The sequence below is a fragment of the Poecilia reticulata genome, chromosome 8 (assembly GCF_904066995.2).
Source record: "Poecilia reticulata chromosome 8, P_reticulata-male-v2, whole genome shotgun sequence".
NCBI classification, from domain to species: domain Eukaryota; kingdom Metazoa; phylum Chordata; class Actinopteri; order Cyprinodontiformes; family Poeciliidae; genus Poecilia; species Poecilia reticulata.
In genome coordinates, this window is record NC_088837.1 from 5,906,493 (window position 1) to 5,932,788 (window position 26,296).

Here is a 26,296-nt window from a genome sequence, read left to right on the forward strand (position 1 = left end):
TATATTATTACATAGAAAGCTTAAAATTTAAGATTTGACTAATGGTTTCAAAAAATAATTAGGTATTTTAGGAACGTTTGACACAATTTTTAATTATATTCGGTTACTATTTATTCAATGTAGATATCGCATAAAAACACATTTTAAAAATGTCTTTGCTATTTAACATTGTTATTATTAAATTGTGACACTTTTATCCAACGACCCAATCATACAAATTGACAGGGAGGAGCTGAAAAGCAGTTAACTGCTCGACGGAAGGAAGCGGAAATAAACGTCGAAAACCTTCTGCTACCAGCTAGCTTCAGGCTCACAGGACAGGGCTGTAAGCGACGTTGTACATACTGTGGGGGTATCTCTTTAGAGGAAGCTGGGAGAGCGTCAGACACAGCAAAGGGTTTTTTTTTTTTGCTTTTTACTTGGGCAGCTTCGAAACGGAATAGTACAAGTGGTAAGACACTCTTCTGTTGCTCCTGTTTACACAGACAAAACGTGTAGTCCGGTAATTTCTCGACGGTTAGTCAAGTTCGGCAGTGTTCTGAGCTAGCTGCGCCTCTACGCTAGCAACAACAGCTTGCCCTATGAAAAAAAGGTGTTTTCTTCCCTTTTCACGTTTGCCAGAATTTCCCCGGTAGGGGCCTAAGTTATTTGTTAATGTTTCGTTTTCTCGTCGTTTTCCCTTTCACCGCATCTTCCATAAATACGTCGTCGTCAGTTGGCCGCCGGTTGAATTAGATGGGAGTAAGTTTGAGAATCGCATCGCAGTTATTGTTGCCCGACCGTTAGCCGGCATGCTAACTCTAACGTTCTAGAACAGTGGGCGCAGTCTATTCCCTGGAACCGAATCGATCTTTTCTTCTTCTTTTTCCTCATTTAGAGACCCAAAAAGTCAAGAGGAAACGGTTCGTACGTGCCCTGTTGTCTAAAACGGGACAGACACGATCCTGCCCGAATTTATCCTCATGGCCTGGGAGTCGAATGCTGATGGCGTTTGAAATTTTTTGAGGGTATTTTAATGACCCGTTTCTCTGTCGAACCTCGGCTGCCAAACGTTTGTAACGGCACAACTAATTTTGCTGTGTTCGCTCCTTCCTGCTAAAATAGTTTTGCATACCTTTCGCACATCACGACATGGGTTGTTTTTATTTATTCCACGTTAAGAGTTATGGTTTGAACTCGGTTGCTTTTAACTGCTCGGTGACAGTTTGTGTCTGATATCTGCGTCCGCTTTAATGGACTTATTTACACCAGAGCAGTATTAGGGGAAGCTCATCAAAACGCTACCAGAGGCGCACCGGGAAGACAACATAATAGGATAACGCACCTTTTATCCTCTAACTCGGGACAACTTCTAGGTTTAGTCACCGTATCGTTCTCGGCTCGGCTTCACAATCAGCTGACCTTTTTTTTTTTTTTGGTCGTATCTGGTGGTTTCTGCTCAGGAAATGGTATTGGAATTATCTCTGATTGTAGTAAAAATGTCTTACTTTTTTCTTTTTTGACTGTTGACAACGGCAGTGGATGTCTAAAGCAAATCGTAATTGGATGCAGCGATTGGAGGGACTTGTGGAAGAGGTCCCAATCACAAACAAGCTCTGACCTGCTGCTTCTGTTTACAGGAGATTCCAATTTTGTCTTCCAAAGCTCACAAATCACAACATACTTCTTTTTGGTCAAGCCAGATCTTTTCCTAACTTGGTTTTGCATTAATCTGCCACAAAACATACATTTTACTGTGATTAATATTAATATATATTTTTTTATTATGAAGCCAGCATATCTACGCAGAACATGCTTGTTCTCTGCTTTGTGTCTAATCAAATGTCACACATTAAACCTTGTTGTTGCAACAGATGTCAGTATTTAAATAACATTTTACAGAATATTACTGCAGTATTCATCAGATTTATCCTCATTTTTACTTCCTTGCAAGCTGATTTAGTCAACGTTTTTCTTGTTTTCCACACGTGGAAATGCAATACGAGTCAAATCGCACGACTGTCTGCAGATGAAACTGTCCGACTTGATGTTTAATAGAAAAAATAAGCGTTTTTAAAATTATTATTTTTGCTGTCTGTTGGATTACCTATTCCTTCATTTCCTGCGATCACGTAGGAATTTAAAGTGGCCTTTATGTCGAGCTTGATTATTAATAATTGATGTCTGGACTACAGCCAGCGTCACACAGTGTGACAGAGAGAGGGATGAATCTGTTACGTTGCTGCTTTTTCAGAGTTGGCATGATTTGCAAGATCAGACTTGTTTCTGATTTAAAAATACCACTGTCCAAAAGCGAAATTATCCGGTTCTGTTCATCGTAAGATTTCTTCTTTATTCTGAGTGTTTTTGTAGTTTTACTTAGAAATGTCTCGTCGATTACGAGGACTGCCAAATTTTAGTGACGAAAGCGACACTTAAAAACTCAAAAAGCGATGATGTGAGCATGAGGTCCTAATGGAACAACAATCTTCATTCAAAACATGCAGCATCAATTATTGATAATGTTATCCTTTCAGTTATAACGGCGATTATTGATACGTGTGCTAGAATTTTGGACACAGACCGAAGCAGAAATTCTGCTAAACTAACTAAATTTACTAATCATTTTCAAGTAAATGTGTCTTTATCTCTGAAAAATTCTCTATAGATTCATTTGTTTTCTCTCTGTCGAGTAAAACTGGGTGTGTAGCTAATATTTGCCGGTTAAGCTATCAGCCTGTGGTAGTTGCTTAACGAAGATGCTGCACAGTTTGCTAACTGTAGTCTTTTTAAAACTGTGTAATTTTAAAAACTGTTATGTTTGATGCTCCTTTAGCTACTTATATTTATTTTTTTTCTTCTTCAGCCAGCTGACTGACGATGTGCAGCAACGTGTAGGATGCTTCACACTTCAGTAGAAAACTCTTAACTCCCACCATTTCCGCTGGCATCTCATTTAAAGGAACAGTACATAATATAACGGGCACATTCCCACAAAATGTCGCTGAACCCGCTTTAATCTGGAGCTTCGCTTCCTGGAGTGAAATTTAAATGTAACATTTTTAACTAACAAGTTATGTCTAGCGAAAGCTTGGGAGATGTCTCTTAGCAACCGTAACCACACGCGCACGCACATGGCTGCAGCAAATATGAACCGCAAAGGAGATGACTGACTGAAAATGTTTGATAACCAGTTGCTCTGAAATGTTCAGCCTCCATCAATTATAAAGGTCCACTTTTAATTTAATAGTTTCTCAAATTTCGACCCTTGCTCCACCCCAAATTTGGCTCCCATTTTTTCACTGTTGATGTTTCCTTATAACCACAATCCCTTGTGCAGTCACTCCGCAAAACAGAAATCTGAGCTGTAACTGCGCTGTCCTGTGTTTGCAGGTGCTGTCCTGTGACCTTTATGTAAGGTCAAAGCCCTACAGGAACGGGTCATCGACGGGAGGAGAGACTCGGAGAAAAGCTGACGACCACGGAGGCCAGGACAGCGCGTCGGTTTCGAAACAGAAGAGTATCCACAGCCGAGTTGTTTTGCTGTGAGTCACCAAGACCATGGAGGCCATCGCCAAATACGACTTTAAAGCTACTGCCGACGACGAGCTTAGTTTCAAACGCGGAGAGGTCCTCAAGGTAAGCGGCGGCTTGTCAGGCTGATGAACGGACTTATGTATTTTAGGAGAACATGAAATGTTGGAGATTATTCACCTGGTTTTGTTTTGGATTTAAATGGAGGCTTGACAGCAGTGATATTCTGAGAAAAGCTGCACTGAAAAGAGAACGTTCTCCCTTGTGCTGCTAATTCTAGCAACTTTCATGCAGGATAAGTTTTTTTTTTTTTTAAATGGCTGGGTTTTCTATAAGATGAAAACGATCATTAAAATAAAAGGTAATTATTGTACAAAGGAAGCCAAATTAAAGTTTAGAGACTATTAACAATTTAAGAACTTTTTCTGGATCTACTTAGCGATTTATGCTTTCTGATGTATTTGTTCACAAAATAAGATTTCACTTGAATTCAGTTCTGAATCTTCTTTGCCATCTTTAAGGATCCTAATTTCTGTTCTTGGCTGTAGGTTTGATCAATTTTCTCTCTGGAGAATCAGCCATTATCTGTAGTAAAGACAGAAATAAAAGGACTACTGTTAAGCTTCCAATGGATTAAATTCTGTTAGCTTAAGAAGAACACATGTGAAAAGCCACTCAGCTCTGTGGGCTTTTAATGGAATCTGTTCGTCTGAACAACAAAATGCTTCTACAGGCAGTGCTGGATTTACATTGATGCAGGAGGAGTTGGCTCATTGGTTTGGCTTTTACAGAAAATTATACACTTCAAACAATGTTAGATTTAAAATATTTTTATGTAACACTGGGCGTCGAGGATTACTTTACTGTTCTTAAAGGGGGATCAGTGCTGTTTCAGCAGAGAGTATTGGAAAGACTTCTTATCTCAGCAGGAGGCCTAAAAGCACAGAGAAAGTCAGCTTAGGAAACGCTCAGCCAAACAGGACTTCTACCATATTTACCTAAGTGAAGAGAAAGTATTCTATTCCTCTTAAGTTTAACCGTTTATGTAAAACTGCTTCTTCTTTTGTTTACATTTTTTTTTCTAACTGTCCAAAAAGTTGACGGGGAATATCACCTTTTGTATTTTTTATTTATTTTTTTATTTTTTTACAGAATTGGATATCATGTATTAGTTTGTTTCTGTGGAAATTTGATCAGTGATTACCAAGACTGGGGTCATTAGCCAATAAATGTTTGGTCTTTTATGTCCTGTTGGAAATTAACTTAAGTTAAAAAAAAAAAACAGTAAAAGGATAATTAAAGGGTGCACTGATAAATTGGCCTCAATTTTCTTAATTTTGTGTAGTCTGATACCGGCTGTTGCTTGCACAGGGTGTCTGTGCATCCTTAAAAATCTTAAATTTATCTATCTAAAATTAAGGCCTTAAAATGCCTTAAATGTACTGAGAGAAAAAAGTTGGCCTTAAATACGTCAATCAGATGTCTTAAAATTTGTCAGAATTATCTAATGTAATTTTATGTAGGTTCCTCTATTTTTGCAGGACTGTTGCGCAAAACCTTGAGTTACAGTCAGACATCTTCACTAGGCAGTTGGGTCTACTGCTTAGTAGCTGCTAATATACTATGCAAGGTTAAAGCTAGCTAGCTTACTTCCATCCATCATGGGTAAAGGCAAATTTATCACCAGTTAGTGGACAATGTTCATCTTAGCCATTGGACAACTCCTTATGCTAACCCTTATCATTGATTTATTTGCAGTTTTGTGCATTCCAGTCGCAAAATGGGTCTTAATTTCCCCCCCAGAAAGGTCTTAAAAAGTCTTAAATATGAGATGGTGAAACCTACAGAAACACTGTACAGGAGAAACCTGTCTCATCCTTCAGACTTCATATTACATGTGTGCGGTTAACACATTCCAACTTGGCAACCCTATTGCTATATTTTGTGTGGTTTTTTTTTTGTTGTTTTTTTTGGTAAGACAAAAAAAATCGGTTTTGGTCAAAATTGGAACTGGCAGGTCAGGTTTTTGAAAAAATTAGTGGTTGGCTAGAAAACTGCAGTAGGTGCACCCCTACATATACATGCTGACAAAATGTGACGGAAGATGAAAACAATTTGGTTATTTATGCTTTTTTCTTACTAGTTTGGAAACTGAAGTTTCCAAACACATAAAAATACTTTCTTTTTTGTTTTTACTTTTTATCTGTAGAAGTCAGTCAGATATTAGCAGAAAAATCCCTGACACTGACACACTTTAAAAAAAAACAACCCATCTTTCTATTTTTTTGAGAACCTTTTTAGTGGGATGAGTGAGGATGTTTTAGAACTCCTTACCGTAGTTTATATTCAGAAGAAACTTTTTTTTCCTTTTTCTTTTATGAAGGTTGTCTCAGCTCATTTCTTCTGCCTTCAGTTTGGTCACGACTTGAGCTCACATAAAACCTAGTCGGGCGAAAACGCGTCCTTGTTTTTTTTTCTTTTTCTTAAGTTTTTCTGGCTTTGCTTTCATTCCAGTTAAGTAGCTTGATAATATGATAATCATATTAATAAAAACTATAACCATTTCCAACTTTGACTACTCCAAATAAAACTAATTTTGATTGGGACAAATCGAATCCCTCGTGGAGAAATGACCGCAGATGGGAAAAGCACCAAGAAGTTGAGGTTCAGCCTTACATGGCCTTATGGCGTGTAAGGCCGTTTTTTCCTTTGAGACCGTCCACCCTGCGTCCTGTGCGTCTGTCACCAGCGCTATCTGCTGATGCTAATACTAAACAGCTCCGCTCCCAATACAAAGAGTGCCTCTCATAAGAGGACGACCCCGTGTTAAGGCTTTGCATGTATACAGCATCCCTTAATCTCACTCTATTTTCAGTATCACTCAGAGATAGTGGCTACGTTACTAACATGGGCTCTTATCTTGATGGTGCATAAAACGACCTTTTTCCACCTACAATGTAGAGGCTTAGCAGATATTCACTTTTACCAAAGACGTGCTGTCATTTGATCTTTACATAGTTGCTGGGGTTTTTTCCCTCTGCATTAGATCTTATGTAATTTTTGGTTTTTGAAGATTTAATTTTTAGAAAATCTGGATTTTTTTTTTTCTTTCCCCCAATCAAAGGTCTTCTTGTGTTTCCATAGTTCAGAGCGATGTCAGCAAGCCCAGGGCTGCCATCTCTTGTTTTATTGATTTTATTTATTCATGGGTTTTGAATTCAGGGTTAGGGTTAGGCAGGGTCAGGCTATGTAAGGGTCAGGCTAATTTCTTATTTTAATTTTTTTACATTACCAAAATAGTCGTAATATTACCAAAAATAGAGTTGAAACGATGCAAGAATAAAATCATAGTATTAGCAGGATGAAGTTGTCATTTTTTTTGAAAACTCCAATTCGAAAAATAACAAATTAATCATTCAGGCTTTTTCCCTTTCACTAAAACAACTTTTTTCTTGCAATTTTAAGACGTTCTTCTGTTAAAATTTTGTCTTCATTCTGCTGATACCATAGCTACATTCTTGTAATTAAACAAAACCCTCATAGTCGGGGCATGTTGATTACTGATGCAACATGGCGCTTCTGAGGTCTAAACAACACCTTCAAGTCTGTCGATTCTGTTTGTGTATTTGTGTACTGCATGTATTTTTTATTTTTATTTTTTTTAAAGCACTGTTGCCTCACAGCAAGAAAACCTCCAGCTCAGCTCCCTTCAGAGCGCCCAGGTTCTTCCATCTATGCATACATTGTTTGTTTTCTGTATCTCTGCAACCAACCTAAAAGCTTGCGGTTCCTTTTAAAGCAAAAGAAGACGTTATTTTCAAGCAGGAAATTAAAATTGACATGAATTTTATTTTAATCTGTCTGATCTGATATTTTTTTCAATCTCTAATTTTGTCAGACTTTTAGCGTCGTTGAGAGATTTTTAGGTATTGATAACGGTACCAGCTACATGTGTTAAAAGTTTATATTCACATCTGCGTTAAGGAAGTCCAGGTTCCCCACTAAATGGCAATCCTATTGCATTTCTTTCCCGTTTTACAATCATGACGTGTTGTTGGTGTGTGTGTGCATACTGTATACAAAGCACATTTCCATCGTTATCTGTACACGACAGGCAGATCTGTTGAAAAACCCTTCCTGTTTTTTTTTTTAATCTCTTCGATCAGTTTTAGTCGATAGGTTGTTAAAACCAGCAAGTTTTCAATCTTGTTTCATTAAGACATTGTGCTAAACAACCTTGAGGACTTGCGTTAAAGATTCTTACAGTGCAAATGTAAAAGTTTAAGACATTCTGCCGTTAGTTGAAGGTGAGTAGCTTGGTTTCACAAAATGATATCTCATCATGCGTGGACAAAAAGGGGAAGTTTCTTGCCTTTTGAGATCCTTTTTTTTTATTTTTGTCTTTTTGTGCAAGTGTCTGGTCTCGCTTGCAGATGTTTCCACAACTCATTTGCGTGTTTGTGTATTTAACCATTTTCTACCTTTCTCTGGTTTTCAGGCCGAGTGGCTCAAGTCGCCCGCATGTACGCATTCAGTTGTAAATTACATAATATACCAACCGGCCATTATGAACATTTGAGGTCGACTTGGGCCAGATGTCTTTCCACATTACTGTCAATTTCATCCGAGGAGAACAAACTTAATCAAAATTTAGCTTTCTTTTTTCTTTTTGTTCATTTGCTGTGTGAGCAAATGGTTTTGGAGTCGCACAGCAACAAGCAAAGTGTAGGCCACAGTGACGTCTTGTCGTTGCCTTGAGCGTTGGACACTTGTTCTCATTTCCTCTTTAAATAAATAAAGATTAACAGCCTTTATAGCTGACCGAATTTGCTCCTATTAGCAGATCGCTGAACCATGCCCCGGCAGCATGTCTTGCAATCCCTCTTTATCTGTACGGAACCTGCTATTAGTTCATATCGTTATATAGAATCCGATGATGAAATGGGACATTAAATAGCTTTCCTTTTCTCGTGAAGCAGGGCTGAGGTGCGACGTAACCGTGGACTGAATGGTTTGTTCCTTCACTTCCTGTTTGTTCCATTTGGCACTATAGCTGAAAATAACACTTTTATTGTGCTCATTCAAAAAAACGAGGAAAAACAACCCCCTCCCCCCAATGACCTTTTTAGTTCTTTAACCTCCTACCTCCCAAACACACAAATGACCTTGGACTTAACTGTACAGGGATTGCCTGAGGAAGAGACAAAACATTTCGAAACACACTTTGAAAATATCCGTGTAGGCATCGATCTAATCCTTAAACTTTAGAAACTGAACAAAATATGACTAGTGATTTTTCAGCTCTTATGCAGCAGAAATGGCAGATTTATTTATTTATTTTTTGTACAGCTTTTAGGTCAGTGACCTGATCAGTACTTTAGATGTTTTAAAATAAAAATCCTATGTTAACAGCTTTCCAGTTCCCAAGAATCATCAGGGTCTACCTAGAAGTGCTTAGCCTAAAAAAAAAAAAAACAACTTTCAACTTAATTAGCAATGGAGCTAGAGATTCTGAAACCAGGCTAATACAGCTATGCTAGAATAACTTATTTGACTGTAATCATTGCTGAAACCGAAAGTGCATCGATGGGTTGTTGGAATATATATTATGTTCTGTTGAAACCTTCATGAAGGACATTGACCTGTTTGAGAAACCTGAGCCAGCGTTGGGGAAAATCTGAATTGCATATTCGGTGTACCACGGCAAACCGTCGTCTGGTCCATGTAAGCTCTTTGGCTTTGCTCCATTTTCAAGTATTATCGCTAAACCATCGTCGATTTCTCCCATCTTTGTCTCGTTGCATCTCATGCTCTGGTTAATGCTACAGTTTAGCTGCTTTCACATCCTACTCGATCTCTTTTTCTCTCTCTGTCTTCCAACCCCCAGCAGCTTCCTGTATCTAAAAGAAAACTCCCACCAATTTTACATGCGCACTGTAAAAGTTGCCGGAGTTTCACATTGCAACTTTGTGTCTCTTGAAGCTCTTTCATAATCACTTCTTGGAGCCACAATTTACAAAACTCGGCATTTATAGAATTACATAAATGTAATTCTCCTAAGATCCCTGTTTTTGTTTTTTTAATTAATGATTCATCATTGAATGTTGATGCTTTGCATATTGATTTGACCTCTATTGTACTTGATGAGGAGTAACAGATCAGAGCTGCCATGCATGTTTGGAATTTCTTTCGAAATCTTACTCTAATTTAAGATGGGTTTTAACTTTTTTTCTAAACTTCAATTTCCCACTCTTTGCTGATTACTCTTTTTTTAAATAAGTCGCATATTACGCTGTTTAAAATGGATCAGATTCGGCAATTTCCATCTGTTTCAACACTCGAAGCAACAGCTGTATCTTTTTCCCTTCGCACTTTTGCCATAGAAGGTTGCTTACTACTCTCTCAACCAATCAACTTCCACGTTGCTGCACATTTTTATCAGCAAAGACTCTTTTCGACGTATCAGCTGAGTTTTCCAGGGCTTGCTTTCTCTCCCACTGTAAATCTCTTCTACAGAAATCCTGTTATCTTGCATAAAATAATATTGCATCTTTTTTTGTTAATTTTTGTTTGTTTTTTTGTCTTTTCATTATTCTCTAGATTAGACCAGCTAAATGCCCACCTGAATGATTCACTTTTAAAGCGGTACTGGGAACATGTAAAAGCTCAAATATTGGCTTATTTTAGTAATGGAAGTGCTGTTTGAACTTTTTTCTGCCTTGTGTCTGTGTATTGAAAGCATGAGCACAAAGTCAACACATGGCATGAACAATTGTGCATTTAAGCTTTTTTTGCATCAGCAAATGCCTACTACTAGGGCTAAATGGCTGCAAAGCCAAGCAACAGTTCTTTTTGAGGAAAAATGCGGGTTTTTTTGCACTACATGTTGCTCACACTTTAACAGTTTCTTTATATCTGCTAAGACAAAGCAAGATTGAGTATATATTGTTGGGTTTGAGTTGTAAGTAGCCAAGTGAAAGATGTGTTAATCACTGAAAGATAACCAGTATAGAGTACATGTCCCCTACAAATATAGGCTCTACACAGTATCTTCCAATAGTTTTCACACCCTTTGAACTTTCTCATTATTTCTCATGTTACAACCTCAGATTTCATGTCGCCAAGAAGTACAGCATAATTGGGAAGTAGAAGAAAAGTTAGGTTTTTGCAAATTTCGTTCCCTGTTTAGTAACTGGACTAACTGGACAAATGTCCAACGTGGCATTATACTAGTGACTTCGAAAGTGATCCAATAGTATGTCTCTTCTTGACGCAAGCAGTGATGGCTTTTCTATTACTGAATCAACAGACGGATACCAATAGTGTCACCCTAACTCTACCATTTAGAGTTGGGGTGCTGTCTTCATACTGTATGAAGACGGTATTATCTACTGTCTTCATACAGTATAAAAACACTGTATGACGACAGCTCATTGTTAGTTATTGCCTTGTGCAATCTTTTCATTTTTTGGGTTCTAATTCAGATTTTCTGTTTAATTTTTCTTCAGTTACAATTGAAACGGATTTACACCAAACCGCTTGGTGTAAATGAAGCAGATGTGTGGTAGAGAACTAAGCACTCCATGTCACTCTGAACACTCAAAGCCCATAAGAGACGCCTTTTCTTCCCCATAAATAGGACAGGTTGTCAGTGGAGATGAAGCTTGACCAAACTAAATGCAGCACAATCCTGGGAGAAAACCAGGTTGAGACTTCAAAAGACTTGATAAGGATGGAGGTTTCATGGAGGGTTACATCAAAGACATTAATGGTTTGGAATTGTTTAGTCAAAATTTAGACCTAAATCTAACAGCGAAACACTAGCAAAGCACAAAAATTGACGTTTTGACAGTCTCCATCCAATCAGACAGAACATGAGGGAGTTGCGAAGAAGAATTGAGTGTGAGAAACACGATGCCTCACCAGACTGTCAGCTTTAACTGCAGCAAAAGGTGCTTCTACAAAGCATTGACTCTTGTAAGAATATATTGATCACTATCCACTTGGGTCTATCATAAAATCCCACTAAGATGCAATGAAAACTTCCACAAGGCACATGAAAACAGACTGAAATGCACAGACTGGCTGTTCTTGACTGAAGTAAAAAAAAAAAACAGCTCATTGTTAGTCATTGCCTTGGGCAGTCTTTTCATTTTTTGTGTTGCAATTCAGGGTTTCTGTACAATTTACTTTTTTTAAATTTTTTTTTTTATGTATAACCTGGGTTCACAGAAAGTTCCCTCCACATCCTGTCATCGAGTTCTGCAGAAGCCTGTTAGGGACACATCACTTGAAATGAGGCGTGTTGAGGCAGGAACACTCTTGACACATGCAGCGAAGTTGTAATCAATTGAACATTTAAAGAACAAAACTGTTTGAGTGGGGAAAAAAATTAACTGCTGGTTTGCTGTTGTGTAGAATGTTCATCAAAAACTTAAGGGTGTGAATGTTAAAACAATAGAGGTTTATAGCAAAATGTTCTGTCACTTTCTAGTCACATGTTTCACTATGCAGAATAAACACTTTAGGTGCTTTAACACCAGCCCTTTAGTCAAACTCTAATTTGTCTAGAACTTGGTTTGGGGAAGTTAGAATGTTCAATCAAACTCTGGTGTGCCTAAAAACCTTAATGTAATCTTTGGCGAGGTTCGAATGCAAAAAAAAAAAGAAAAGTAGGAAGCAAACTGTAGCGCAGGGCATTCTGGGTAAATTCAACCAAAACGAACACGTGAGTCTTGCCCTAGCAGGAGAAATTGCCCGTCTTGCAACTGCTAAAATCTTGACGCTGCTCGATTTTTGTTTTCATTTTGTGAAGATGGAAGTCGTCTTGGAAGAAGAAAGAAGATGGAAGGGTTTTTTTTGTCGTTTCCTTGTCTGGTTCTTGGTGCAGCGCCACCACAGGCGAGGAGGAGGAGAACAGGTCTTTCAAAGTGTTTGGTTTGTTAGACACAGTACTGTTAAAGAGAACAGCACCAACTGAGAATGTAACAAATGTTGCAATTTTGGCCCCCAATTAAGCAGAGTTTAAAACCCCCTTAGAGGAATGCCCTCTCTTCTTTTCTTAACCGTTAGGTCCCTGAACTGATCACAATGTGGTTCTGTTTGCTTTGTGTTGCTCTTGCTTGAATTTTATTTGCATGTTGTGCCACCTCTTTTTTGGCTCTTCTTTCCTCTTTCCTCAACAGTCTTTTTTTTTTTTTCCCCTGTACTTATCCCCTGAGTGTCAAACCAGAGAACTGTAATTAGGTCTCACTCCTCATCTCCATATCACTCCCTGCAGATGTGCCATAAAGACGTCAGCTGCTGTATTTAAAGATTAAATTATTCTCTCTGTGTGTTCTTTACACACATTTCCTTCCTTTTCCGTCTAACGAGAACAGTCCAAACAGAGACTTGTTTGATGTGGGGGTTTTGTTTTTAATTTTTTCTTTCCCTTCATAGTTTGATTTGCTAATCTGGCTAAAGTAGCCTATATTTTACCACATAAATGAAAGTAGAATGGTCCAGATTATGCAGATTTCAGATGCTAGCATTAAAGGCTTGTGGCACTAAAACAACAGCTGTTTAGTAAAGCTGCACTTTGCATCGAACGGCTACAAGATTGGTGTTAATACCTTCTAAACCCAGCAGTTGCTCCAATACAAACACACTTGACATCGATTTAAGGTTGTATTTTTTTTTTATTTTCCTCACTTCTCAATTTAGTGTAAAGTTCACCATTCGTTCCCTTGCTTCTAAAAGTGACAGTGTGTATAAATTGCCTCAAGCTGAACAAAGAACAGAACGATGGCTGTATTTAAATTCCCCTATAGAAAAGGTTGCGCTCAGTTTGTTTTGGCCATTTAGGTTAAAGATGTAATGTTCGCTTTGTGAAGCTGTGACTTTGTGGTCTAACATGGCAGTGGTCCATTGTCGTTTTGTTTTTGTTTTTTTCCCCCAATCTCAACATTCATCTCAACATTCATCCTAACACCTCCAGGTTATTTTAAATCGGCACACTAATGCTTCATCACCCATTTTGAAGACTTAATCCCACAGTCATCGTCTCTTGCTGTGCTGACTGGTAGCTGTTGTGGGCGTGAATCATTCAAAGATGTGAAGCTGTCACTGGGATCCTCACTGCTGTCTGTATATAAGAAATAATCACTTTGTTGTCTTTATTACAATTGTTTGATGATGAAATCTCACTTCCTGCTAACCCACAGATCCTCTACTGAAGATAAAATTCTACTTTGTATCCCTATAGTCGGTGTAATTTAACTGAGAAAAAAAATGTTTTAATAGGGTGTACATCTTTTTATTCATCTTAATTTCAATGTTAAGGTTGAGAATATTGAGGTATATAAAAACGTTTTGTGTCAATTCGTTTGTGTTTACATGAGTCGAGTCGAGGTGGCGTTCCAGCATGGCAGCAGATTCATTCTTTTAATCCAAAATTCAAACTCCTAAGTAGTTGACGGCTGGGTCAAACGGGAGCTTAGTTTGTCTTCTGTTGGTGCACACTTTTTTATTGAGTTGTGGGCAGTTAGTGTGTCAAAATGCTACGCCACAATTTCCTGCAGGACTTCAGTTATACTTCTTTGTCAACGATGTGGTGCGAGTTGAGTTTAGGGTAAATTTCAGATGAAAAATAAAAGGAAATCAAAACATATTTCTTGTGAAGTTAGAAAAGTGTGTGTGGTGGCTTTGTTTTCTGCCACTTCTGATTATAAAACGTGAATCATAAACACCTGATGTTTGTATAAATAGTGATGGGTGAGATGTTACTTCATTCTCTCATGTAGTTTCAGTTGAAAAGGATGATGCTAGCTTGTCCTGTTTTGGATGTGATTTTTTTTTATTTTTTCTTCTTGCTTCTCCTTTTTAAAAAATACTTTAATAGACAAATGGTTCCAGTCAACCACAAAGGTTTACTTTAAAAAGTGGCAATCAAGTAACTGTGTTCTCCAATTGTTATGCTAATGCTGCTTAGATAAAAAAATAATAATAATAATGATAAAAATAAATTTGACCTTGCATCACCTTGAAATTGGCCTGTCTCTTTAAGAAACTCCCACCCTTCCATCATTTCCTCACAACAATGCTTTGCTGTAATGCCGCTTCTTAGGAGACTTTTACTGAGGAGTAGTTTGGATGATAGCTTAAGCAGACGCGTAGTTCCACCAGGTGTTTGCTAATTGCTGCTGGCGCTAGTCTGAAGTTAGCTGCCTGGAGACGGAGCTTGTCTTTGGACTTAAGTTGTAAATTTTGCCGCTTCTATTAGTGAGTATATCGCAGTATGGAACCTTAAAGGATCATTTTAAATAGATGGGGGGTTTTTTTCTTTGACAATAGGTCTGTGCCTATTGTCAGACGCATTACATTCATAAAAAATCTGCATCGAATCGCTAGGCAATGAGAGATTTGCCTCTCTAGTTAGCCATGATAGCTTGCTGAGATCCATGAACGTGAAGTTTCGTTTTTAGGGACTTTTAAGGCATTTGTTAGTATCACAGAGCTAACAACTTTTAATCTTTCCTAACAAAAACGACAAAATGAATTTGATAGCTCAACATTACTTTCTAAATACTGACGGCTATATCTGATTTTGCCTCAGCAAAATTACACAAGACATCAGCGTAAATATTTGAACTCCCATCGATAATGACACAGGAAATATGACAGACTAACATACGTATTATCTGAATGATCGCTTGTCAATTTTCTTTTTCCTTACAATAAAGACAGAAGCATCTTCCAAACCCTTTTTATTGGGAATCTTATGATCCAAAATGGAAGCACTCTTAAGGCACTGTGGAAAAAGTGAAAATGAACCAAAAAGCAACACTAATAATCAGAGGTTTAGCCATAATAACAATTATAACTGTTTTTTGCTTAAGGGTCTGTTTTAAGCTGCCGAACATATAAGCCACTGTTAGAAGAAACGGCTCTGACTGGAATAAATGGCTTGCTGCTCCTTCTGCTAATGTGTTCAGTTATCTTTGTCTGGTCCTTCCATTATTACATATCACACTGTTTTGTGACTCCAATTACCCGGATATGACTGTAAAAATCTGTATAGCAATGTTCGACTTCACATATGGAAGTTGTATCTGCTGCGCCGTCTGAGTAAATGAACAAGCACTGCTTTATGGACATCAAGATTGCTTTATTGTGTGCAAACAGGCGACATAAGGAGTTTTGATGGGTCCATTAAACCCAGCGTTTTGGACGTGGTACACTTTGGACTCAAAGGTCCCGGTGAAGCTTTAGCTCATCTGTCTTGATGCTTGGGCCCAACCCGCTGCAAAAGTCCGATTAATTCATACTCGAGGTAATCCCTGCTCCTGGTTTGATTCAGGTTGTGCAGATTTTTCTTTTATCTCTGCAACTGCAACTTTTACGTTGAGTGCATCTCTGAGCAACATGTAGTTCTCCAACGCCTCATGACAATTGCATGAGGTTGCCAGGAAGGACAAATATAGATCTGGTGTAATAGTCTTTTACTCGGCGCTCATATCCTGCCGAAATCCAAACAAACGCAGAGGTCCCTAACTCTTGCCGGGCAGAGAATAAACACGGGTCTATTGTAGGGTAAACTACAACAGCCACACACGTGTCACTGACCTCGTAACAGAAGGAGACAAAAGGAAGGAATCATTTTGTGCTGCAACTCTCTCTCTTTTCTTTCCCCATATCGCTCAAAATTTGATGAAGCCGAAAAAGATCAAACTGGTGTCTCTGCATGTGATTCATCAGATTATTCGAGTGAATATTTTCGCAGGACTTCCTGACTAATAAGTTCCACGCTTGAGTCTGATGTGGCACATGCTCATGTTTGACACACACATGGGTTTGTGGCTAGAAATGCTATATTATTTTTAGATTGCAGGCTTCTGAGGGAAGGCGGAGGTGGGGACAGTGGCAGCTGTGGAGGAGATAATCCCAGGCCGAGACCATAGCCTGTCAAAGTGAAACTCCTACAGCTATTGTGCTTCAACCAGATTAAAACAGACCCAAAACAAAAATCTAAAAATCAGATGAGTGAATGCACGAGTGAATGGAAGTGGTTGGGTTTAGAGCTCCCAAGTTCATGCAAAGCAAAAATACAGTTCCTGTTTTGTTTAGTTTTTTTAAAGAAAGAAAAAAGCCAACCTAGCAAATATTATTTCTCTTCCCCCTCCCCACATGAACCTGCGTCACGTTTTCTTTTTTTTTTCTTTTTTTTTGGGATGCATAAAGAAGTGGTCAGAAGTTTGTGCACTTCACAAAATGCTTTGCATATGATCCCATCACGTATGGTGTAGAGCGAGCTGCTTTAGTGCAACTGGAACACGTTATATTTTACAACCTCCGTAGCAAGACTGGCGACGCAGAAGAACAAGTTTTTATGCAAACCTGTGCACTCGCACGTCAACGGGAACTGAGCTGGATTATGTAATGAGCTGAATTAACAGGTCCTATCAAAACGTAGAGGAAGCATCCCAGAATTAGCCCAGCGCTTCAGGAACTGCTCAACAAAACTTCCTCAGCTGGTGGAAGATGATTACATAAATAAAACAATTAAAAAAAAAACTTTACCATATATGTTGAGTTCTGCAGTGTGTTGCTGTAGTAACTTCAGAAATGTACTCCATGAATATCATTTAAAACTCCTCTAGTGCAGAATTTAGTGGGGGTTTTTGACAGACATTCCCCTTGGCTTTTACTGCACTCAAAATGCAGAAAAACGATCTTTGGTTTTCCCTACTCAAGGTTGTAACTCCAACACATTTTAAGCCTAAAATATATACAAATTATTCAAATATTCCACACATTTTCCTCTTTCTCAAGGCTGCCAAACCCCCTGCTTCCTCTCTCAGGGAAGGCAGACTTCATGATGAACCTGAATCTTTGGATTAGTTTCACTTCAGCATTCAGAGCTAAAGCCAGGCGGTCACTCTGAGCGTCACATGATGCTCATGACTGTGCGCTCCAGGCACTGGACTAGCCCTCAAGTTTAGCTTTACTGTACACAGGCAGGACTTTTTTGTTTCTTATAAAAGCTGATAAATGTGCACCTTGGAAAATAATTTTGTTGCCAAAGCACAAAACAAATGTTCTGACAAAGTGTAGTGGTTCCCAAACAGGGACAGGACTTCACTTGGGGTCACAGATATGGATGTGTGGGGTCTTTGAGGACCTCTTGAGAAAATAAACTGAATGCTAAAAACGGCAATGAGCAAACATGTGCATTTTCTAAACGGTGTGAAAGACATTGGGGGGTGGGCAACTTGAATAAATAAAGGCAACATATTGACCCTTGATGCTGACTTGGTGAAAATTTTAGTTAGCTCAACCAAAAGTCAGGGTCATGAGCCTCATGCTTTTTTTTTTTTTATAGCAATTTAACAAAAAAAAAAAAAAGCTCTAACCTGCTTATATTTTTAGCCTTCTATGATATGCAGAGGACAAGTTTGGAGGGAAAAATAGAAAACTATTTGGATTTAACATTGTGCACTGTTTAGTATCAGGACAGTGATTTGCATTCATAATAACTGTAGTAAGTTATTACTTCTGTAAGTATATTAGCGTGGTTGGGATCACAAACCTTAACTAAATGCTTTACCTGTGAATGTAACAACTGTGTTTAAATGCAAAATGGCAAAGAAGCCAAACAACCAGAACCTGTCAAGGTTTAGCTATTTGTAGCTACCTGAATGAAGAGCCAACAGGCTTCTGTTAGATGAGATACTTGTTTTGTAAAATGGTTTCTTACACTTCAGTTTCATCTTCATGCTTAAACACATTATTGGAGCTAACTTTGAGTCTTCGGGCAATAATAACTTCCACACCGAAGAGTAGTGTTAGTGCGACCTAGTAACTCTTACATATGTTGTTTGATTTTTCTCTGCGACTTTTTGTTTTTTAGCTTTCTTTTACTGTTTGGCTCAGACTGGACCAAAGTACCTGCCCCTATAATATCTGGTACCTCTCTTTACATTCTAAATAGAATTGCCAGTAAAGTCACTGTCACGCGTGTGAATACGGACACATGTACTTTGACCCACTTCTGCTTATGACTGATCTTTGGTTCTGGTCCAGGGTCACTCCCTCATCCTGTAATGCTGGTCTTATGCAGAATTAGCAGCTGGGGGAAGACCAGGGACAGCTGGCATTCTGAGGGGTCAAAGGAGCAAATAGACCACAGTCACTCGACAGCACATTAACCAATCCAACAGCTGGGATTGGCAAACCGTAGATTATGCATTTAAGAGGCAATAGAATGAGAAAATGGCAGACTTTTCCTTTAGTATGTTTCTATTTATTTTATGTTTCTCGTTCACCCTGTTACACTTCTGCTGTTATCAAAACAATTCATTGGCTTTATTTAGGAAAGTTCATCCGAGACCTCACACTCTGTCTCTTAACACGATAAGCAGTGAGTCTAATTAGGACAAAAAAACACATTCCTCTTCAGGGTTCATAGTCAGTTTTGGGAGAGAGAGAAAAAAAAGGAATTTAAGTTCTGGATAAGAATTGAAGAAAAGAAAAACTGAATACAGTTCTCTTTATTTTAGGGATGCGCCGATCTGAAAATTTGGACTGATATTGATATCCGATATAAATATTGCTTTTATTGCCAGTAATTACCTCTGCTGTATAACTTTCACTACCCTTTTGACACCTTGGGGTAAAAAAACAAAAACAAAACGCAGTTCTGAATTCACCACTGCTTCTATGCTTCAGTTAAACTCCCCACAATCCTTAGCTACATCACTAGCTACATAACCATTTACCTTAAATTGCTTAATGGAAACATTCACAGACGTATTTTTCGAAGCCTCGTCTGCCACCTCGGTTCCTTCTGCTGTTTTTTTTTTTTGTTTTTGGAAGGCTCTAGTAACCGAGATGGAAAATGGAGACGATGTTAAATGCAAACTTGGCTCTGTAAACTGAAGCGACATAACATGGTTTGTGGAGGTTGCATCAAATGAATAAAACATTTCTTTTCCTGTTTTGCATTGTAAAAGGATAGCTTCCAGTGTTTCTCCCTGGACAGTTTATGACAGACTCTGCTTAAAAAAACAACAAAAAAAAAAAAGCTCCAGCAGCTTTTTCTCAAAAGTCCCTCTTTTGAAACAGATTTCTCCACTTCCTTCTTTCATCAATTCAATTCAGTTGCCATATTGTGTCATGTCTAGCCTTCTGTTTATCCAGGTTAAGACAAACATTTCTGTATCTTCTTTTTTTGCTTAGACAGAGTTTGACTGACTTGTTTTTCTTTCTGTGCTTTCAGGTGTTAAATGAAGAGTGCGATCAGAACTGGTATAAGGCAGAACTAAATGGGAAAGATGGATTCATTCCCAAGAATTACATAGAGATGAAACCCCATCCGTAAGTATTAAATGTAGCTGTTGTGTGTAAGAAGTGTCATTAATTTTCCTTTTTAAAGCATTTATCAGAAAGAACCCTGCTGCATTTGGTTGATTGTAGATCTGGATGACATATTATAAAAGTGACATCAATATTTTCATCGTGATTTCTGATTTGTGGTAATATTTTAAAATGCATTTTTAATCATTGTTTTCAGCCGTATAATACGGTGGCTAACAGTGAATCAGACTTTGAAACTCCTTCCAGCCACAGACAAATGTGAAAAGTCCAGCAGTAAAAGTGTCTTCTAATCACTCTGGTGCAGTCCGCCTGCTCACTTTTTAAAATGGTATGTTAGCTTAGCGAAAGTATTGGCAAATAATAAGCTCTGTTTTGGAAAAATGATAATCTGACTACTCGGTATGTGTCCTCTGATGCTGAGCAGAGCCTTTTAAGAACTGGTTTTACACATTGGACACAGCACTCATGTAGATTTAACGTTGAGAAATCGATATTTATCGATCTGAGTTGAAGTGGAACAGGTAAAAAAAACAACATAGATTTGAATAAAATGTTTGCCAAAGCAGCTAATTTACTCACTCCTTGTTGACGGCATTAACAAGCCTCTTCAGCCAACCCGTTTCTCTGTTAATCATTTTTTAATAATAGTAATTCTCAAAATATTTAAATGACAGCCAAATCAGAGCTTTGCAATTTTGATGACAGTGGGCCTGTTTTTTTTTTTTCCTCTTACACGAGTCTCTTAAAAAGATTGATAGTTACTTTTACTTCTGCGTCTATGAATGTAACATCTCTGATTGTGAATGTCGTACTTTTTTCAAATAGTTTGATTATGCTTTTTTTTTTACTTTCACTATGATGCTGCATTTACTTTTTTTTTTTTTTTGTATGGAGAGTTTTCAAAATGCTTGATTAGTGACAGTGACTGTTGCTTTGAGAATAATAGATGAAGATGGGTTGATGTGTGAATTTCTATTAAATTTTGGCATCAAAAGCTGAAAATTCTACAAGACATGCTTTAAGTAGCCAACCAGAGTTCCCTGATAGCTTTTGAGCATTTTACATGGCAACCTCCGAATGCAAGAAATTGGTAGCATTTGCTGTCGCATCAAATAATCTAAAACACACATCTGTTGATAAAAGCTTTACGTTTCGGACTAAGAACCAGTTGCATGCAAGGTATAGTTTGCCTGCAGCTTCTTCAGATAAATCTTGGCAGGATCCTTGGACACGTTTCCCTCTGGACCCACATTGAGTGCCAGATTACCTCTCTGTTTAATAATGTGCTCAGAGCCTCTTACACTTAATTGAATATTGACCTCACTGCATCGTTGCTGTGGTGCCGTCAGAAGTAACTTTGTGGAAGGATGGCTCTCACTCTGCTGGGCGTGTCCTTCTTTACTCTCAAATCTCTCTCTTTTCGTCGGTGCTGGTGGCCAGTTGTTGTCTTGGCAGTAAAATATTTGGACCACCGTCCCTTGTATTTTACAGTAAGAAGAGCCTTGGTTCATTTGTTTATATGTAGCCTGGGATTTATAGCAACAAAATTTGAAATGGTTGCTTTCTGTAGATCTATTGTTTGGTTTTTGATCAACATTTCTGGTTGAAATGTGTATTAATTTTTTTTTTAATTATATCTTTATTAATTCTCAAGAAAGTAACATTTACATGACATTAGGCATCACCAAACTAATTTCCACATTTGAAATAGTGTTCACATGTAGTCTATTGCCTTATAACAGTCAAAACAAAAATATAACTATACTTCTGAGAAAGATTATAAAATGATCATAAGGAAAAGAGTGTGAAGGAAGAAATTAAGGGAAAGAAAGAAGGGAAAAATAATTGAAGGAAAAGGAAATGCAATAACAAAATGCATTAATAATTTAACATGGACTCGAACGTTACAACTAGACAAGAGCTGATAAGGGAGATTCATTGTTTTATTACTTTGGGTAAAAATATTATCAAAATATTTGAACAAAAAAAAATTATAAATCATGTCACAGATTTAATATCAATATTTTTTATTTATTTTTTATTGAATACAGCCAATATTTGTGTTGGCAGTTAAAAAAGACTAAGAAAATATTTAAAAGCCACTTAGATTAAACAGTAGGTTGTTTTAAGAGTTTACATTGAAACGCTTAAGTTGATTTTGCTTTTTCCACAAGATATCACATCTTGCTTTGCTAATATTACCTAGCTAAGTAGCAGAGCCTGGTTATTTAGCACTCTTACATATTGTATTGTCCCAGACGTTTAGCCAATTTTACTTTTAAAAAACACTTTTATGTTAACGGTAATAGCTGACATCCTATAGATTCCAGCCTACAGACACGTTACAAGGTCGGTTATGCTAGCTTGACTTTGATAACCTTAACATGTAGATGTGCTGCAGAATGTTGTGTGGTTTGATTCGGAAAGAAGAAAAATAAAGGTGGCCCTCACACTAACTCTGAAAAACCATCAGCAGCACAAGTGTTTAAATTAGCTAATCGACCTCCTCTGTATTCAGTCACTTATTAATCGCAAAATAAACATCAAGCCAGAAAACATAATATTGTAGCAGGCTGAATGTTCTCACGATAAACAGTGGAGCTGTTGTCAGTCAGTTGCTATGACAACAGGTCTCTGTGTGGCGTAGTCAGCAAAAACTTTGAGGAAACAAAAGAATAAGAATGGTTTTGACTTGTTCATCCATTTTTCTGTTATTTTTTCCTTTGCTGTTGCTCACTGCACTAAATTAATACCAACATCTCCAGTTTTCATTTTAACGGAATTGAGATATTTTCCCCCTCCACTCCTTGAACATGTCTTCATTTAACAGTAATTTGACAGGAAGTAGGTAGGAAATAGGAGAAGACTTGCAGCAAATGGCCCGAGACCGGGAACCGAACCCAGGACAACCGCGTTGATGTTGAGGAGTATAACTTCTGCTTATGGTGCGCTTCCTCTACCAGCTGAACCACCCAGCAGCCCTTTAAATACGAGAAATGAGATGTACTGGCGCGATAGCATGTTGAAACAGGAAAGGGAGGAGCAACTCCGCTCCAATCATCTTCAGAACTTTTATCTGGCATTTAGAGCCAGTATATTTCTTGAGCTCCCTACTTCTGATCAGAAACTTTGATACGAAAAAGGGTGAGGATACATGGTGAAATGTGAAATTTATGGCCTAACTTTTTGCTACATTTACAGCTGAATTGTATTGTTTTCTGAATATCGCAATATACATCGTATTGTGAGCAGAATATCGTGTATCGTGAGGTTATTGTATCACTACAGCCCAAGTTCAAAATATAAATATGCATTAACCATAGGACATGCCCATCTTGAAAACTTCAACAAAAAATGTTTCCAGATCAAAAAATTATCAATAAGTGACCTCTTTTTTCTTTTTATTTCTTAGAGGACAAAGGGGTTCCAATTATGTATTTTTTTTAAACACTAAAACAAATTTTCCTTTGTGATCATGTTTTTATTTTTTCTAATGGCAAACCCCTTGCAACATCTGTACCAACATATGCTCTTGTATCCACATGTGAAATATTAAATTATCTGCTTCACTACCTGTAAACATCAGCTGCATCAACACATGAACTTTCACTATAATTATTCTTTGAAGCAACACCTTTTGAACCTCTGGCTCTGGTAGTTGTGCTCATGACCTTGCCTGATGTCTTTTGTTATTTTTTAACCCCCAGTTTGTCTTGTGGAGTTTTCCAGTCATATTAACAATCTGCTCCAAATGTACCAGGCTTCCACACAGCTCTATAGACATGCTCACACTGCTTTGCTGTGTAACAGAGCACAATGGTGTGATTCAGCACCCAATCAGTCATGCCTGTCTGTAGACAGATCTTTGACCCTGCTGAACAATGATTGCGTTTTGTGACTCGTGAAAACTTGTGTGTGTGTAACCATAACAGTAGCATGTATCTTGCCGATTGTAGTTCTGATTTTAAACGTCTTTTTTTTTCTTTTCTTTTTTTTTTTTTTTGGGTGCATTAATTGCTCTGCTATCAGGGCCGATCTAACAGGGAAAGGGAGTATGTGCAGACTTTCTGTCCTGCCAAGTCGAGATGCAAAGTGGATTAAGAGTTGGCCAGTTCATCACTGATTCCCAGCGACGTTTGAGGGAGCCAGGATCCCAGCTTTTGGATGACGTCTGGTTATTTACACAAGTGTAAAATCTTAACATGATTTGTCTTTTTTGCAAATCTCAGAGCAGATCAATTGAGTTCACACCACTTTTAATGGCTTAAACCTGATTTAAGCAGAAATAATTATGTTGCTCGGCTCATTGTAGACCTTGAAGCATACAGGTTGTTCTGTTTTTAAATCTGCGAAGCCATAAAACTCGCTTTGCCATTATCGTTACATAACTAGTCTGGCTGTGGGTGTGTTGAAGGACAGCTTCATTAGAACAGTCGGTGCTGGTCTGGTTAATGCTGTAGCTTTTCCAGCTATGCCTCAAACAGACCTGCACGTTTCCAATGGGAGGAAAGCACTGATTCTTATCATTTGATTTAAGGCTGCAGCAATCGATTACGTAGTAATCGATTATTCTGGCGTTTAATCGATTAACCTGACTTATTTTTTAATTGAACATTTTGTAGGTTTTTCATTTAACCACATAAGCTTTTTTTTGTACAATATTAGAAATGCATTAAAAGATGCAAATATGGATTTTTATTTTTTATTTTTTTAATGAGAAAATTAACATTATATTGCCTGAAATACAACACCATGGTATTGCTTTTGGTGTATGCTTGATCATTTGTAGCAACGGATTCACCTAAAAAAAAATAAAAATTTTTTTAATGGGTAGCAAAATGTGCATAATATGCTTAAAATTTGAACCAGGTGAAGCTAAAAGATGCCAATTAAGTTCTGAGAGGAACATATTTCCAGACAAAGATGGTTTTTTGTCTTAAGTGCAAAATGTATCTATTTTGACTTAATGACTGTTCTTTCAGCAAATTGCCATTTTTGGAGTCTCTTTTTTTCCCCTCCATGTAATGTTTAATTGATTACTTATATTGACAGTTATTTCTATAATCGATGAATCATGATTCATTCGGGGGGGGGGAGGGTTTCTTTAGCTTGATTGCATACATGTTACAACATGGTGGCGACATCAGTTCAGTTGAATTCTGTTTCAATTCGTCACAAATGTCTCCTCAAGCTGCTTCCCTAAAATGTTTGAACCCAGATTCATAGTCATAGTCAACAGTTAAGGTCAGGTTATCATGCCAGTTTGCCAGTGAAAAGTTTTTCTCTCTCAGTTAAATGGCCACCTGCATCAAGTCACTAATGCATGAAAGAGCATGTAGAAACAGTAGACATTTAATAGAATCAACTTAATTAAATTAATCTTGATTTATCAATTATATCAACAATAGTCAACTAACTGTCAAATTTATTTTATCCACTGCTTTTGGAAAGGTGTAAAGAAATCATTCACAGGCTTGTTTGTGAGAAATGACTGACAGACCCGCCCATGGTTAACAATAGTCACCTCACTGTTGACAACTTAGCAACTGTGTTGCTATATTTAGCAACTTTTCAGACAAAAACAAATCGTTATCGTCCAGAATCGGAATCGGCAGGTCAGGCTTTTTGAAAATTGGTGATTGGTCAGAGAAGTGCGATCGGTGCAGGCTTAATTTTCAGCAATCCCTCCTACTCAGCATGACTTGGAGTTTAAGGAGGACATAGCAGACACATTCACTGACGGGGGGGGGGGTAAAATGCAGAAGCTCGTTCTATGCTAAAGAAGTAAATCGCTATTGGCAGCTGTGGCTCCATACAGGAGGGAAACACGGCTAAATATATGAGCTTTGACACGAAACCAAACCAATGTAAAGCAAATGGCCTTGTTTCCTGTTTCAACATCGGCTCCTCCATTTTTTTCTGCAGCTATTTAAATCTTGGGTTTATTGCTTCCTACCTGTTGACCAGCAGGATTTCCTTCCATTTTTTTTCTCCAAAAAAGGTCAACCTGAAGCTAAATCCATTTGTTTGTATGCAGTCAAATTTCTACAGTACAGTGACGGAAGTGGCTTTTGATGACGACAGTAAAATAATATTTGCGCCTTTTTCTTTCTTTCTTTTTTTTTGTGGCGTTTGCCTCTGCAGGTGGTTCTTCGGGAAGATTCCCCGCGCCAAAGCAGAGGAGATGCTAAACAAACAGAGGCACGACGGGGCTTTTCTCATCCGAGAGAGCGAGAGTGCGCCAGGAGACTTCTCCCTGTCGGTGAAGTGAGTAGAGCAAAGTCAAATGTCAGATGTCACACACATGGCAGATATGAGTCAGGGTTCAGTTTCCTCCGAACTCGGCTTTTATTTCCTGCTTCTAGCACTTATATGTTGGGTCTAAGAACTTTTCTATTTGGCGTGGCTGTCATTTCCTTAACCTGGT

At 38.0% G+C, this 26,296-nt stretch overlaps 1 protein-coding gene across 1 annotated transcript in view; it reads left to right on the top strand.

Annotated features, from left to right (window-relative positions):
• Positions 1-313: 313 nt before the first annotated feature.
• Positions 314-26,296, top strand: part of grb2b (growth factor receptor-bound protein 2b) — a 29,885-nt gene continuing 3,902 nt past the window's right edge. Inside the window, exons 1-4 of the mRNA XM_008415458.3 lie at positions 314-451; positions 3,373-3,618; positions 19,772-19,869; positions 26,014-26,136. Coding sequence (XP_008413680.1) covers positions 3,541-3,618; positions 19,772-19,869; positions 26,014-26,136 — 299 coding nt within the window. The 5' untranslated portion in view covers positions 314-451; positions 3,373-3,540. The remainder of the gene's footprint in view (positions 452-3,372; positions 3,619-19,771; positions 19,870-26,013; positions 26,137-26,296) is intronic.